The sequence below is a fragment of the Buteo buteo genome, chromosome 4 (genome assembly GCF_964188355.1).
Source record: "Buteo buteo chromosome 4, bButBut1.hap1.1, whole genome shotgun sequence".
Taxonomy (NCBI): Eukaryota; Metazoa; Chordata; class Aves; order Accipitriformes; family Accipitridae; genus Buteo; species Buteo buteo.
Genome location: NC_134174.1, coordinates 10037901 through 10055664, shown reverse-complemented (window position 1 = coordinate 10055664; position 17764 = coordinate 10037901). Strand labels below are relative to the sequence as shown.

At 37.7% G+C, this 17764-nt stretch overlaps 1 protein-coding gene across 1 annotated transcript in view; it reads right to left on the bottom strand.

Moving 5' to 3' along the window:
• SEMA3E (semaphorin 3E) overlaps nt 1-10800 on the bottom strand; it is a 146654-nt gene extending 135854 nt beyond the window's left edge. The window contains exon 1 of the mRNA XM_075024733.1: nt 10680-10800. Coding sequence (XP_074880834.1) covers nt 10680-10794 — 115 coding nt within the window. The 5' untranslated portion in view covers nt 10795-10800. The remainder of the gene's footprint in view (nt 1-10679) is intronic.
• Nucleotides 10801-17764: the final 6964 nt, after the last annotated feature.

Sequence of the window (17764 nt, the reverse complement as noted above, 5' to 3'; positions counted from 1 at the left end):
CTTGAAGTTTTAATCAATGGAGTCATTTGTCTGATTAAAGGTACACACACGATCAAGTATTTATAGAATCAAAGTTTTAGGATATGGTCTATAAGGCCACTTTGTGTGCAGTGGAAATAGCTTAAACAGCTTGTATATAATCTCTGTTTATTACTGCTTCTTGGCCAGAAAATAGCTGAGCTCTGGCAGGCAGCTGTGAGAGGCTCACCTATTTCAATATGATAGTTCATCAGTTTAGTATAAACTGTTCTGAAAGCTGCTTAACCTAAGTCAGCATGTCATGCTTAACCTAAGTCAGCATATCATGCTTAACCTAAATCAGTATACTGTGCTTAAACAAAGTCAGCATATTGTGCACTGACGCAGATGCAGGACACATCTGAGTCACTAGTGTGGTCCAGAGATAGCTGTGTCCAGCAGCTACGGTTGCCACTTAACATTGCGCAAGTCATTGCTCAAGTGACTACACCTTTGGCCTCATCTTTCAGACCATTATTAGATCAAAGACATACTACTTAGTAATAATTTCTTCACTTATACTTTATCAAGGCAATAGTGCTGCAGCTTATACGCTCCGCAGTAAGTCATTCTCAGTTAAAGGGTTTTATCCTTGTATGTGTAATGTCCTAGACCTATCATCAGACATTCATCCCAAATCCATCTCACATACTTTTATTTGAGTGTAAGTTAGGCTTCTGGTTTAAGCTGACCATTATTCTCCTCCTATACTCCGGAGAGACAGAAATACACTTCCAGGCAAAGTGCAACAACCAAATGGATCACCTCTTTCAAAGAGTAAAGTCAGGAACAAGGAATATCCTGTCAACTCTTTAGTCTCACAGAATTTTGTGGGAGGTTTGCTATTGTCCTTACTAACAGTGAATAAGGTCTCTCTTCTATTTTTGTATTAAAGGTTCTATATATTTAGCAGTAGAATTTAAGCACAGTGTGCTGCATTCAAAGCTGTTGTTGGAGAACCACTTTTACTGTAAGCTTTTATCTTCTAAATGTGAAGCATTTTATTTACAAGAATTCAAGTATTTTAGAAATGAAATAACCCATTGCAGTGTTTGAGTGTTGACCCACAGAAGCTTCAGGCACTCAACAAGGAATACTATGGAATCAATAAAGAGCTTGGGACTGTTTACAGCCTGGTTCTGAGCTATAATAAATGCTCAACCTGCTGAATACTTTAACACCTTCTCAATAGTGTGTTTAGAAATTACTACTAACCCAGATGCTTGTGTAACCTGAAAATATGCAGAAGGACATGGCCATGCCTAAGATAAGCAGAGAAGAGAAAATAATGACTTACTGCATGTAAACACAGGCACATAAAGACAAGACAGTTTTTCAGCAACAACATTAATAAGAACAAGATCTCTAAGACAGCTTACGTCTTTCTGGGCTCCCAGACAACACATATTTTCAAGCTTTGCATCATAGCATTCTCAATCAACTGAGATGAAATATTTAATGCATAAAGGAGTGGATTTATTTTCCTTTACTCTTGGCTTTTACCACACACCCACGGGAAAGCACTTAGCTTAATCATAAATAAAGAGTTGCAGGAACTCATGGAATTGAGCAACACTTGCTAACCTTTAGCTTTCTGGCTGAAAAATGACCTTCAGTGATGACCCCAGTGAATAGTGCTATCTGGAGTAATTCCCTCACATCAAGCAACCTATTATTTTACTATTATTAAGTTTTAGTAACACTGCTGGGAGAAACCATCTGTTAAAAGAGAAACAAGGTAGTGACCCTTAGGTATTTGGGGACTGTTGTTTTCTGCAATCGGTTTAAGGCACTTTTCATTCATTTTGTACAATTTCCTTTCAGCAGTGTCAGGAAGATCAGAATAAGAAAAGACCAACATCCCTGTGATGTTTATTGCACATCAACAAATAAAAGATATATTTACAGCTGCATTCACCATTTTACTAGGCCTATTAAACAAATGTGTTGTAAGAAAAAGCCTATAAAGCAAACTTAGCAACAGTAAAAAGCCCATTGTTTGACTCCCCACAGAAGCTTCAATTGCTTCACAGTATGAAGTCAGGAATCCTTTAGATAAAAATAAACACAGAAGAAGTAGAGAACAGATACATTAAGGATGTTAACAGGAGTGAAGTCTTCTTGAATGCCTGTCTTCTAAGCACTGGTTCCTTGGTTTAGAGAATTATTTTGCAAATAGTTTGCAAAAAAAACCCATAATGATACTAGAGAGATCCAGACGAGAACATTTTAAATTTGTATGTAAATATATTTTGGAGGATTTAAAGCAATAGAAACAGAGGATAAACTTCATATGCTGTACTGAACGAGTGAATTTCCTAAAACCTGAAATTCCTCTGTACTGATGAAGTAGAAATGTAAGCAACATGACTTCACAAGGATCATAAACATCTTTTTTTTTTTTCTTAGCTGCTGCTGCCAAATCACAGTCAGAAGACTGTATGTTGCCTGTCATCAAATTCTTATGAATAATGAACATCTTCTGCTCAGGCCAAGGGGATATGAGAAGTCATCAGTGATATTTTTTTTTCTTCTTTCTTTCTTCTTTTTTTGGCTAACAGGCTTTGTTTGGTTGAGTTTGGGTTTTTTGGTTTTTTTTATGAATGAAATCTTTTGGCCTTTTATTTGTTCTGTATTTTAACATTTAATATTCATAGGGATCCTTCGAACTATATTGTAATAGATCACACAAAGCACAAAAATCTCATATCTGTCATACAAGCTTCCTTGACTGGAAAGATATCCTTCACAACTAGGTTTCTGATATGAAAGCTCATATCAAGCAAATTCAACTAAGAACAGTAATATAATTTTAGAAGCTAGATGTTGCATGTCTATGGCAAATTAGTCTTTGCCATTACACTATTACAGGGTTTCCTTTGTGTTGACTTTTTAACCTGCAGAAACATTGGAAACTTCAGGTTTTAATCCATTCCTTGGCACTGGACATCTAAGTATCAGAAGTCAACCAGTACAGGCAGGTGAGTTACAGAAAGTGTCATGGCACCAAGTTTCTCCATGGAAGGCAAAGAGACAACACAGCAGAGACTATCGCTGTTTCCTGCTAAACTTCATTGATTTTGTACCTTGAAGTATATGAGGTAAACAGATGGCACTTCCACCAGGCAAATGAAGTTTCAGTCTGAAACCTTGCACTGCATTCAAGGACATTTCTTAGGTCATGATATGTAACTGGGAGATTTGAGCAGATTCTGATTGACAGAAGAGCTAATAAAGCATACCAAGTACTATTTTGAGACAGGGTGTCAAGACATGACATAAACAACTACCAATTATCTTCTTTCACCTGAGACTAATAAAAAGTAATTTAAAGATGAGATTCAACTTTATTCCATCAAAAATTATTTTTCAGCTACACCAGTGATCCAAGTTTTGCAGCTATTGGCTACACACGCAGTCTGTGTGTCATGCCAGGGCCAAGATGTTTGGCAGGCATCACTTTGTTGACATCTTTGTGGTTACAGACCTCCTGTACATACTTGCACAGAAACTGTAAAAGGAACCTTTGACATGCTATTATATTCCGGAGGTCCTGCAAATTACACGTGAAATAAGAATGAGAGTAGACTAGAAGAGAAACAAAGACTCATCACTAAGATGATATATTGACCTAGAGCAGTGCAGCTAAACAGTGTATCCAGATGCCTGATCGTAATGTGTTGCAATTTACAAATCCTCTGAAAAGGCCTAACGTCAAGAAAAGTCACAGAGAAATGCCTCCTTGTATTTGTAATGTTGTTTCTTAAACAAAAAAAAATTATCTCAAAACACTTTTGCTTAGGTGATTTTTATAGGCATGAAAATCATCACAGGGTAAGAAAAAGCTGAATACATAATGATATGTTCCTGCTTTGCATTGTTTTGAAAGGAAAAAAAAAGTCTTTAAACTTCTATAAAACAGTTTGCCAAAGGATGCAGCATGAGTGAAAGCATATCAATTTATAGCTTCATCAAAACTAACAGAAGATGCTTAGAAGAGAAACATAGTGAAGTCAGTCTTCAATTGAATTCATTAACAAGGTGAAATATCTTTTCCAAAATAAGAATTTGTAGCCTTGAGGATGATCAGAAGAACCCAGAAAGATCAAGGGAAAAAGGAATTTGTCAATGTGAGATGATAAAAGTGGGGAAACAATAGGTTGGTAACATTTGTTTTTGAAACTATGCTCTGAGACGATCATTATGGTTTTATTTGTTTTAATGTACGTAGTAAACTTATTCAGTTCCTCAAACTGAATCTCGCTGATGGCAATTTACATTTTTCATCAATGTAAAGATTTTTAAACTTCTCAAATATTGTGTCTTCAAAGTTATTTATGTCCTTTCTTTACAGGAGTTTGGAATTATAATCATACTACACTACAGATTTTTTATAATGCAATATTTTCATTCTTTTTCTCTTTTAACATTTTCTTTCGTGTTTAATCATGAATCCTTAACTGATTATTTAAATGCCAAACATTAACTAACCAACACAAAACATTTAAAATAGTACCCTCAAGTTAAGAGGGCTTTTTTCTGTAGAACAAAGATTATTATCTTTATCCCTGCAGGCTATGAATTTCTTTAAGAAATGAAGATTTTTCTAATTAATGCTGGCTGCATGCTATAACTTCATCATGTTTGCCTGGCTACATGAAGAAAGCCAGTTTGAATAATATTTAGTATTCCCATTGCACACTTTTAGAATATTTATTGACCACAAGTTTCTTGAAAGGCCTGACACAGATACTCGCCCTTGCACAGCACCCTGTAAATCATACAAACAGCATTAATCCTGTTTTCATTTAAGTAAAATATAACACTTGCTCTCAGTGAAATAATGATGAGTACAATATCTGATGAAGAGTTTAAAATAGCAGATGGCGTTATCACTTTGAAAGCAGGGAGGTAGCTGCATAGAAGCAGCAGCATGCAGGATATTCTGGTCTTGCACCTTCAGATGGTACTTAGTTCTTTAAAGCAAAAGCAGGAAAGTGATTGATGTTACGCAGCAAACAATCTGCTTCTTGCATCCCCGGTGGTGGTGCTTATCACTTCAGAGTTCTGCTACAGCAATACTTACAGAAGCCTTTGTCAACAAAATGCAGTTATGGAAGGAACTAGCATGGATTCTCTGCCAAGAAATTCCTGTCTTGGTGAGCAAGTCCCTCTAGGATTACTTGGAAATACTCCTGAACTTGCTGCCAGGCACCTCTTGTGATATGGATGAATAATAAACCTAAATCTTGTCCTAATTGTTGGTAAAGAATCAGTTGTCTCTCCAGTGGGAGAAGGGATGCAAAACCTCTCCTCTCTACCCCACAAGTGGCCCAGAAATATTTGTGTATCTTTCCCTGAGACATTTCTAAGCCGACATTGAGTTCTATGTGGCCTCGAGAATCTGGGTACGAAGAAGAGGCTGCTTGTCACGTGGTTTTTCCAAACACTCGTAATTCTGGTTATCAGCCCTTATACACAAACACATTTAGACCTGGGGCCATAATACAGGATAATACAGGTCTTTAGTTCCTACACCCTCAGGATTATACTGCTCTTTAATTCACTGTAAGAAAAATCCAAACTTCAATCTGTTATATATACACACACACATATTTTATAGTTACATATGTGTGTGCATATACATACACATAATCATTTATCTTTTTTTATACAGACTTCTCTGAACTATATGTAAGCATAGACCACAAGCCAAATCCTTATACCGGTACAGATTCAAGGTGATTTATACCTAGCATGAATTAACATCTTTCCTGAATTTGAATTTGCCTTGGTAGGAAGACCAGTCTTTCCTAGTCATTCAAACCCAAAATTCTATTACAGTGAAAGCTGTTAAAAATAGAAACATTTTCATGCATGAAATTGAACCAGTCATGATTCAGTTATGGGCTATGTGGCTAGTCATTAATTAGCCATGATTTATGTGGCCAGGTGATTACTAATTGAAAATACTATACTTGCACTAGATATATTTACCTACTTCAGAATTCTGAAATGCTTGTCTAAAAATTCACTACATTTTTGTTATTCAATTTAGTCATTAGTCCCTGAGTAAATTTTGCTGCCACCTAGCTAGAGAACAGACACAGTAAGATATCATGGATAAGCGTGATGAAACTCTTAGTGTTAATTAAAATTAATTCTAAATTACAATTATCAAGGAAGTTAAAGTAGGTGTGCTGAAAGTCTGGCTCCTGCAAATGGCAATGAAACATTTTTTCTGCTGTAACAGACCTCAGCAGCCCTCAAAGATGATTAGCCAGCCCTAACAATCATAAACTCTTATACATTAAATGTTTTATATTACACATTCTACATATTAAAATTTGTATATGAACATGGAGAGTATCACTTTTCTTCTGCAACATTTCAGCTCTCCCTTCCTTAGTCATCTGTTGCTATTGTTTGAAATATTTATGCCTGGCAAATAAATTTTCTAACCCAGATTATTTCCTTCTAAATTCAGTCTGTTCCTTCTGCCTGCTGCAGCTTGACTCTAATATAGAAAGTAGCAAGCAGTTCCCACAGCAGGTAAAAGGGAGATATTTAGATGGATGAGGGAGGCACAACTGCTACTTAACCGTACCTTTTCCAGACAAGAACAGTGGCCTGTGCATAGCTACACAACCTGAGATCAGATGATGCCAAAATCCCTCAAGTCACTCAAGAGCAATGTAAAAGGGTAAAACAGAAAGCAGATCCCTTAAGATCTGCAAATCTCTGCACATAACTGGATATGCCAGATCCCATTGCAGCAACAAAGTTGGAAGGGCTCAACATCCCATTTTCATGTTATGTTACCTTTGCTTTTTACCATATTCACAAACCAGGGGGAAAAAAAAACCAGTTAGAAATACATTGCAAGCCATGCGTAATGCTTGAATTATACAATTACATCCTTCATGAGCTCTTCAGGCCTACATGCTTCTAGTGTAGCTCTGTTAGGCTTATATAAATATATCCCTCCTGTCCTCTGGAAACCCAATCCATTTCAATCTGCAATGTAAACAGTTTCTTTTTAACATGCAGTGTGTGCTGATTTCACCTTAATTATATATTTCCCATTGCGAGAACTGGAACTGTGGGATACTGGGAAAGAATTTAACCAGCAGCCTATAAAGAACAGGGGCTGAAGCTTGGCTTCTATTAACACCTCATTAGGCAGAGCCTGTACTGTACATAAAATGAGCTAATGATTTTTAAATGTAGTTGTCAACCTATAACTTAATAATGTAGAAACATTATTTCTCTGTAATACTGAGTGAGTGATAATACATTTTTATCTCTACAAACCAACATGAAGCTATTGGACTATGTTATTACCTCAAGCAAGATCTTCACTGGTCATTGTCAAACACTGACCTTTAGCACAACTGTTGCCGCTAATAGCACAAGTGGTATTAATTGCAGTGTAAATTTTCTGATAGACACAACCTGACAGTTTGAGGAAAACACCTTCAAGTCCTGGATATAAATGTAGTTCAGCTTAATAAAAAAAAGAAGTTAGAACCATAAAATGACTGTTAGGTGGTTGTAGGTTTAATTCTAATCCCATATAAAGGAATGGCAAAATTCTCAAGTTTGAGTTTACTGTGAATAAAGACCATCCTCTACCTTACCAAAAATCACCCTTACAGTTTGCATTAACTTGACAGGTTTAACAGTAGTTCAAGAATGCAGGACTTTCATTAACTCCCACTGAAGCTGAGTAAATGGCCATAGAGTCAAACAGGGGTTGCACAATATATCCCTTAATTGGCAAGGGGATTGTGGTATTCCTATCCATCAGGCGACCCTTCTGCACAAGGGTTAGGACCTGATCTTGCTGCAGTGGGTTTGGAGGCATATGTGCGCTGCAGGTGAAGCCTGGTTTGCTGGGAGAGCAAAAAGTTCTCTTTCACTGTCAGTTCACCACACTTCCACTGAGCATCACTTTTAAAGAAAAAAAAAAGAATTTTTGAATTTACAAAAATCAAAGAGTCTCTGTTTCTCATTTGTGGAAGGCTTCTCTTGGCCCTTTAAAGAAACAAGATTTTAAAACAGACTAGTTTTAAATACTTCTTTCTTAACAAAAAAACTCATGTCCATAAACCTCATCATACTCCTCACAGAAGCTTTTAACTTACCATCCCAGTCAGCACTAGCCTATCTTGCAACGGCCTGAATCCCAATTAACCGCCAGCATCCACAGTTACAAAGGGAGGCGGTGAGCAGGCACGCTTGCTTTCATGTTTCCGGGGTTTTGCAGTGAAATTTTTAACTGAATTTACAGCTACTCCACAGTGAAAATGTACACATACGGGCTTCACCGTCTGTACCACACGGCAACTCGCAGGAGAGGCTGGAGCAGTTTGGCGAAGGGGGTGCAGGCTGCCTCCTCCCAGCTGCCCTCTGCGGGGCTGGTACCCACAGCAGCCTTTCTCTGGAGGAAAGGCAATTAAGATGAGGGACCCTCCTGCTGTTCCTGTTTGATTAGGGAATACAGCAACGACATTTACTCATTGTCTTCATGCTTGGTCACTACATTCTTTTGGCTGGGAGGATTGCGATAGCTGTTCCCAGGGTGCAGGCAGGTATGTCGTTCCGAACCTTTGGCTCAGGAGATGTGGTCAGGCTCTCACTGGCTGCTACGCAGCTTGTAAAATCAGCCACATTTCAGAAGTGTGAAAAACGCTACAGGGTTTTGTACAAGGCAAAATACAAGATGGTGATGTGCGTGTTGGTGACAGAGATTTTACCTGGGATGCATTTTCCTGTGTCATTGGATCTGAGTGACCTGACATGAGGCAGGGGAGGTTTGGCCTTCTGTGAGAAATGGGTATTTTAAACTCTCCTTGAAAATATCAAGAGTTGTGATGTGTTATGGCCAAATTACTGGCTCCCTGCTGAAAATGGAAGTAGTATGCAGTGAAATGTACACTGATTCCAACCAGCGGAAAAACAATTACTTCTACAAGTGAGCACAGAAGCAGTTAATAGTCGCAGCACCATAGCGGGGAGCTTGCCAGAACTGGCAGCTAAGCCAAAGTCCTGAACCAACGTAACAGTAGGTCTATTTGTCTCCTTTACTGTGCTTTTCTCATCTCCCTTACCCCATCGCAAGCAAACAAATATCAATAATAATGATAGACTTAGTAATTACACCTAGAAATAAATCAATGTTCAAATGCACGTTTTCAACAGTAGAGAGATGTGAAAGGATTATATAATCAGCATTTGTCACTCATTCCTGCTGTACTCTGAAACCATAGGCTAAAAAAAGAAGTGGTTTATATATTAAAAGCGGTCATATAATTTATTTCATTGAGAGCAATTAATTGTTTACTTACAAGACAGCTTTCCATGACAAATCTTTCTTTCTTTAAAATGTGTTTCACAGCCCTATAAAAGCAAACCCCATTTCTTATAGCTTCCTAGCAAGACATTCAGACCAATTATCCTATTCAGCTTCTCCTTTCTTTATAATTGGTAATTTAGCTTGCTATATAAAACACAATTAAACCTTGTTTAGACTAAAGCTGTCTACACATGGAGCTGTATAGCTGATGCTAATTCTTAGCCATACTTAAAATAGGTATTCTAATGTACTTCACACTGATGCAGCTTAGTTATCACTTTCATAACCACAGAAATGTTCTTGAGTAAATTAGCATTTGCTCATTCCCAACTATGTCAGCAAAAAGGCATTTTCTTTTCATCTTTGCATAAGAGGTAACAGCAAAACATTACTGATTGGCCAATCTTCAATTTATCTTGCACACTTACATTTTTCACTCCTACTGCAATAACTGCCTGTCGTATACTTCTGAGACATCATCTACAAATGCATAGACTGCTGCAGAGAACTGAAATGTCATGGTTGTGCACAGGTATTTTTATATATACACAGGATTCAAACCAAATCATAGGGAAGAGTTTAAATCACATGCAATCCAGACCTGAACAAGGAGATACCCTGAAGAAGCTAAGGAAGAATGATTCAGGCTTCAGGTAAACTGAAACTTAAATAATTTAAACCAAAAAAAGTTATAAGTACTCTACATTCATATGTCAGAAAAAATGACATTTTTTTCTTTGGGTAACTCAGTTAAACTGCAAGCAGACTTACATTGGCAGTTAGTCATTTTAATTATAGTGTGATGACACTTGCTAGTTTAGAAAATGAATCATATGGTTGCACAGGAATTCAGTCTTTTTGCCTTAGCTATATTTGTAGATAGATAGAATTCTAAAAGTGAAACAGACATTTAATTGTTTAAGGGTTACTTGATGCACAAGAGTATATTTATTCAGCAATAATTTCAGGTTATCTTCTCTATTTCTTTCCCTCTTATTAGACACCAGACATCCTTCTTATAGCATGGAGGGTAAGACAGAATGACAAGCAAATCTAATACACTTTCAGGTAGAAGAATATTTCAGTAGCTTAAAATCACCACTGTAAGTGCCTTAAATCTTCCTGAATTCAGTAAACTTAGTTATGGATGCAGTTTAGCACAAGGAAACAATTCACCAGTTTTCTTAACAGAAATATTTTACCCTGTCAAAGGACCATAATTTAACCCCTATGCAATACATTCGGTGAAGTCAATGAACTTGCATTAGCATAAAGTCTTTAAAAACCTGACACACTGACCTACCTTTATGTGACAGACGTAACCTTGGCTGCCTCGTATCTGTTGCATGACATCCAGTCGGTAACTCTAGTAACAAGCCATATAGTGCCAGGATTAAAAGGTCCTGGGCAGATGCCATCCTGCCCAAGATCAAATTCTTGCGTTCTTCACTTAACTGCTGCTGTTTGTTTGTTGTTTTGGTGGGTTTTTTTTAAGGCTCCAAGTTCCACTTCTACTTTCCCAGTGCAGTTAGATCTCTCTCTTTGGTCAGTTTGTGGGGTATCTCTATGGGAAATTCAACATTCATCAGAGATGCACACAGCCTCAGCTAGCCATTTGTCAAGCTGTGCAAATGTCATGTAAAAATATTCCCTCCCTAGGACAATTGTTTATAAAGTGCGAGGACATTCCGAGGCGTTACTCTGCAGTGTTGTGTCTTGAGCTCTCTTTAGTAACTCTGCCAGTGGATTCAGGAAGAAGCTGTATTTTCAGTCCCTCCTGCAAGGCAATTCATTCAGAGAAGGAGGGAGAGGGAAAAAAAAAAAAAAAAAAAAAAAAAAAAGAAGAAAGCACCCTCCTCCTTGGTGCTCTTCAGAACTCAGCCCCTTGCTCTGACTTGCCAAACAGCTAGTTTTAATTCACCTTTCACCTTTGCTAATTAAAAACAAGAAGTGCCATTCCCTCCTGGAGTTGCAGGATCCACCCAGCGGGGAAGCCAGGCTGTCAGGCTGCTGTATTTACTGAGAAAGTTCAGGGAGGGTTGAGGCAATGTACAGTACTAGCCGCTTCTAGGAAGCGTTTTAATCCACGTGCCGTGCACTGATTCCTCAATTGCTTCGCGGTTTCACGTTGTAAATTATCGGGAGAAGGGTCAGAATTCCTCCCGTCCCTCCCTTTCGAAAAGTCATTTCAGCTTTTGTTCCCAGCTCAGTTTTAGAGGAGGATTAGCCCTTGAATTAACTATTTAAGTACATTATCACTTAGAGTCATTAAACAGCATGCTACTAAGTGGATCAGAATAAAAAGATTCCAGTTGCATAACCTTCCTTTCTTACTTTAAAGGAAAAGGTTTAGCTTTTGTGATTTTTTTTTTTTTTCTCTCTACTGTGGCTTCTCCCCATTGCATTTTAAATGTCTGTAAGTCTGGAATCTTAGGTCATCTATACAGGTCAGTAAAATTAGTTATCTGACTAAATGCTTGTAGGATTGGGCAGTATTTAAAAAAAAAAAAAAAAAGTGCCTGAGCAGAGAGCTGTGATATCATGATAAACAGCATCAGATTTACAAGTGTCAAGCACCTACCTCTTACAAACTAACAAATACCAGAAAACTTCATCTCTTTTTCAGGTCATTTGTAACTTAAAAATATACCTGTAGAAAGAACTAAATTTTTTGTAAATCAAGACTATAGATCTATATCTGGAATACATTAATTAAGGAATAAAGTTCTCTGTAATTAAGTTTTCATGCATAGAATCTTTTATAATTTTGTGAGGTGCATTTTAGTCATTAACAATCGCACTTTTTTAATGAGATGGACCATTAAGTCATGTTAAGTCTTTATACTTCTCATTGTTTTATGTGGAAAAAGAATCACAAAGAAAGCAGAATGAAAACTGATATGTGCATTTGACAATAATGCACTCAAATTTGGTAGCCAACAAAAGATAATGATACCTGGAGAGAAAGATTTAATAAGAAATTTCTATATGCCAGCAAACTGAAAAGAACCCTGTACAATAATATAGTGAAATGCTAATAATTGTAACAGCAGGATACGTGGATGGGAGCAGACAGATCTCTTCAAGAAGAATAAAAAATATGAACTACTAGGACAGAAAAAAAATAGGCAACTTTGGTGAAAAGACAGAAGTAAATCATGAGAGTGCCCAAGGACTCCTGGAGGCTGTATAATCAGGAGCGGGGAGGAGGTCATGGTTACCTGTTAGTTCTCCAACAGCAGGTCACGTACACATACCTGGGCTTGCTTTAAACCAGCTGGAAACTGTGCCAACAGCAGTTAAACCACAGGAGCAAGAGCTAAATCACACAGCTATTTGCTCCATTTCTTGCACACAACTGCAGGTTGCACTGAATTTTATGCTGATGTGCCAGCTGTCTGGCAGTAGCTCAGCGTGTGTACTTGAGGCAGTCAGTGGAGAAGGCAGCGTAGGATCTGCCTCCAAGCACTGACCTCAGCACGGAGGAGTTCAGCATCTACCCGATGGGATTATTATTATTATTGGCACCTTTCTGTAGCGCTGAGGCATACAAATGTTCTGCCTTTGACCATTAAAATCTGCTGTAAATAAGCGTGATCCAGTGCCTGTTGAGGTTAGTGAAGACTCCCTGAAAATTTTCATTTGTCTTTGGATGCGATTCTTTGAATTCTTATGGAAATATTTGCATTTTTCCTCAAAAAAAAGAAATAATCAATTAATAGAATGGACTCATTCTTTCTCAACATAAATCTGCAAAATTTAAATGTTTCCAATTCTGAGGCAGTCCAAATGGAATATTTTCTTTGAAGGATCCTGATATGGAAAACTTAACATTCCTTCTAATTTAATGTATGTATTTTCCAAAAGGACACAAAAATCCAAATATGAGCTCGCGGTATGAAAACTAAAAACCATATTCAGTGAATAAAGCAAACAATTGTGCAAACCCCCAAATCCTCCCTCCCTCTAGAACTCCTCTCCAGGCTGTAGTAGGGTGCTATTTATTGATTTTCCCAGGCTGCAGGTAAGATTGTAGATGCTCAACAGACTAAATAGTTAGACTTCAGGTATCCTGAGGTGGCACCAAAAAGTTACTGCAACAAGTTCAAAACAATTTCCGCAACTTTAAAGTTCTGGTTTCATATTCCACTCGGTGAAAGGGAATGGGCAAGGGCGCTGCTGGAAACTATGGGCCTTATTTTGTATTTTGATAAGAGGTAGGGTGCAGCAGGTCTTTTCAAACGAGGCATACATACAAATGAGGGCAATTCCCCGCCAACGTGAGCTTACGTGCACTCACACGCATTTCTAACCCCACACATCCCCAGCCATGACATAGCTCCTTGGCTCCCTTCAAACACAACGTGACCCAGGGCTGGAGCTCCAGTAGAGTCAGAAATACCCGACCAAGCTGATTTTCATATTTGTGCCCAAGGACAAAAAGCTTTTTTGTCTGAAATCTGATTCTCAAGCCGGGTGGGCCGGGTGGGTGCCTCAGGCTCCTTCCCCCACGTGCCCTGCTGAGGGAAGGGCCGTGGAGCAGCGGCGCAGAAGAATAAGCTGGAGCTGCTGCTCGACGTTCAGGCTTTGGCCGTCAGCAAGAGGTGCCGGCATGGGAAACCTGGGAACGGCTGCTGAGCATGGGGCAAGATGCCTGCACTGGAAAGAGACCTAACAGAATAGAAGAGAAAGGGAAAATCTGCATATTGGTATATTAAAAATAAAATAAAATAAAATAAAATAAAATAATTAAATTAAATTAAATTAAATTAAATTAAATTAAAAAAATAAAATCTGCATTTTTTTTTCCAAAGAAAGGTGAATGTTTTCACAGGGTAAATCCTCGCTTTATTTTTCTCAAATTGCTATATAAGGATCACAAGCCTTACACCACCCTCCACCCTTACACAACAAGTTTTGATGCAAAGCAAGTCGTGGAAAGGTACACACAATTTCAAGTCAAAAGAAATGTGTGGCCTCAGGCAAGGCAGTCAAGCTCTTTGCCTCAGCATCTTTTCAATTAAATAGGCATACGGTCTTGCCTCAAGGGGTGTTTTGAGAGACTTCTTCCTAAAGGATTTTAAACAGTAGGTAGAAGGATGGCAACAAAGATGTTCAAATATTAGGATTCAGTCTTAGATGAGTACAAACACAGATGTCCCAGGGCTGTGGAGCCCGCATGTAGTACAGTGCTGAGTTTCTGAAGAGTAAACAAGGTGGGTCTACTGCTTATTTTCTGTTAATAAGGCAAATACAACAGATCTCTGTCAAAGCTGAGTTTCTTTCAGTAGTAAAAACTCCAGTTACGTAAATGCTGACAGATAAATAAAAAAATCATGCCTGGAAACCTGTAAGTAAAGAGTGTTTGAAAATTCAAATGCAAACCCTATATTTGATTGCTGGGGTAGAATCCCAGTAATTGCACTGTCCTAAAGAGGAAGATGACAAGTTTTCTTAATAGGAAAGGGAAAAATATGGTTGTTGTGTCCATTTGCATTCTATATGTGCAGTAAAGAAGTCCAATCAAAGAACTACAAATTGGTTGTGAATTGTTATGTAAAGGCTGGGAACCATAGTTTGATTTGCTGCAGCCGCTGCAGACCCAGAGCAATTCTGATGAAGTCATTGAGCCCGTAAATCTAAACACTCTAACACAAAATACTTCTGACATATTGTGTGAACTGGTTTAACTGATAGAGTGAAATGTAAACGCAGGAGCGCGATATAAATAAGTAGATCTGCAGTTACTAGCACCAGTAACAAATTCTAAACATTATAACTATAAAGCAAAATGAAGTGTTTAGAAAATGTAAAGCTGGGGTGGTCCAAGAATTGCCATAACCGTAAGTTAAAACCAGCTTTAAGAGTTACAAGACTGCCTCCTTCTTCTGAGGATGATACACTGAGCTACAGCAGGATTTCTCTTTCTTTAGTGGACTACGCTGGCAGATCGAAAGAAGGTGTGCAACCCCAAGAGAAGCTGTGTGGCCTCCGCTGAAGTTAACGATGCCTGCATCTGCATTAGTACTGTACCTGTGGTAGCTGTATTGCACAGGTAATTGTATCTTCATTTATTTAATAGACAAAGCTTTATAAGACACTTAAAGAACTTCTCTTACAGAGAAGTACAGAACAGTACTTCATCTGTAAAACTTTTTTATGTCACTACTTACTCACTGACATGTCAGCTTTCAAATTCTATCATGCAGATATCTTTACAACAGATGTAGGAGATAAAGGAAAGGTCTATATATCACGTAATTGTTATATCTGTCTTATCTCTGCCTTTGAGGTGGGAATTCATGTCTGCTCCAGTCTCCATTTCAAACTGGTAACTGGCTTTTTTGCATCAGCAGTACTGGAAAAAACGGTAACACAAAAAACTGCCTGTCATCGGTATGGTGCAGGTACTGCAGCCTCATAACTCCCAATCAGCCCATAAAAAATTCTGTGGACACATTAAGTAGAATGCTGACAAGACACAACAAGAACATGAAAATGCTGATCCAACAGGTGAGTAATCACTCAACAATATCTTCTGGGATCTCTCTCCATGAAAGGAGCAGAACCACTGCTTAGAAGACCCCATTGACCCTTGGGAGGATATGCTAACTGATAGCAGAAGAATGTTGCCAGATCCTGTTTGATACAAGGAAATAACAGGAAATAATAACAAAACTTGGTCCTCATATGGAATTTTCAGATTAGAAATGTTCTAGGTCTTTGCTTTTTTCTGCAAGACTTGGATCCTAACCCTGCGTGAAAGTAGATGTGTTTATATGTAATGTCTCCAGGACGGGGAAGTGTTATTTCTCTCATTTTATGCACAGCACATTCTCTCTTTGATCCAAGATCAAATTTAGGCAATATTCATTAAGCAAAAGAGTTTGACTGAACATGAACCTGTACTTCAAACTAGCCACAAAATTACATGGTAAATTAATGCTCTGGAGGAAGAAAAAGAATTCTCAATTAAATTACATTCCTCTTAATTCCAGAAAGACTGGGTTTTGACAGGTAAATATTGGAACATACTGTCCTTGGAACATTGTTGTTTGCAGTAATGTCATTTCTATGACTAATTACAGGTGAATGTCAATACTACTTGGGACATAGATTGCATACTTTGGTTAACCTATAAAAACCAGGTGGAATAAATATTTCTTTCTTCAAATGCAGACCTCTTAAGGGATTTCTCTAAAGGTTGCACTAAAAAAATGGCATATCAGTGTATCTTATTCCTGAAATCAACTCCATGTGCCTGACTTACGATTAGTACATGGGTCACAGCAATCTGTACGGTTAGTTATGGATGAAAATCAAATTACTGATTTCTCTAGGGGAATGTATTTTTGATGATACTTTTCCTACTAAATAATTACTGAAGTCTCTCAAAAGAAAAAAAAAAAATAAACAAAACAGTTGTTTGTTGAAGATCAAAATGAAATATGGCTTATCATATTTTCCACTGATCACTGAGCAGGAAATAAAAATGTAATGGTCAAAAGTCAAATATTAAGTAATTAGGGCTATCAGATATTTCCTATTAACTCAGAATGAAGTATATATTTTATTAAAAGTTAATGATGCCCTTTTTTATCCCAAATGAAAAACATGAATACTGTGTAGTTATCCCTTTAAATGATTTTGCTTCCAATTGATTGCTTCTTGATTCTTCACTGTTTAAAAAAGAAACAAAACAACAAACAAAACACTAGTTATATAAGAATGACTTTTTATGCCTTAAAGGTGCCATTTAGTTGCTTCAGTTCTTAGTGATTAATTTCTTTATGCAAGAACAAAGTGGTTTGGCCATCGTCAGAGACAGCTGTAAACAAAAGTTTACTTTCCTTGATCAGACACACGAAGATAAAACCTACAAATTTTCTGTCTGAAACCTACGGCCACCCTTTAATGTAATTATCGTCTTAAAGGTGAAATGGAAAGCATTTGTAAAAAATAAACCATTTTTGACCACAAATCAGTTGCAGGTTTTAAAGCTGTAAATGCATTTTGATGCAAAATTTTTGAAAATCAGTTCCAGTGTTATTGCCCGCTAATGGATTCCACATTCCTACTTGAGCAAGGTGATGACACCATCAGTCTGGACGCAAGTCCTGGCCTACACTTCATTTGTATTTTTACTTACACCTATTAGTGGAGGACATACACCGTGACAGATCCCAAAAGCAGAGAGCAAAAACTGGTATATGCTGTGATTTGCGTCAGTGGGACGTAATCTGCTTTCAGGATTGAATTAGATTTCTTGTGACAGCAACGTGGGTCTAAAAAATGAAGGAAAGATGAAGGAAATCTAAAGACACACTTTTGGGCATTTAATATGGAGCATGCTTGGAAATGAGCTATCTGTATTCAACTGCAATGCAG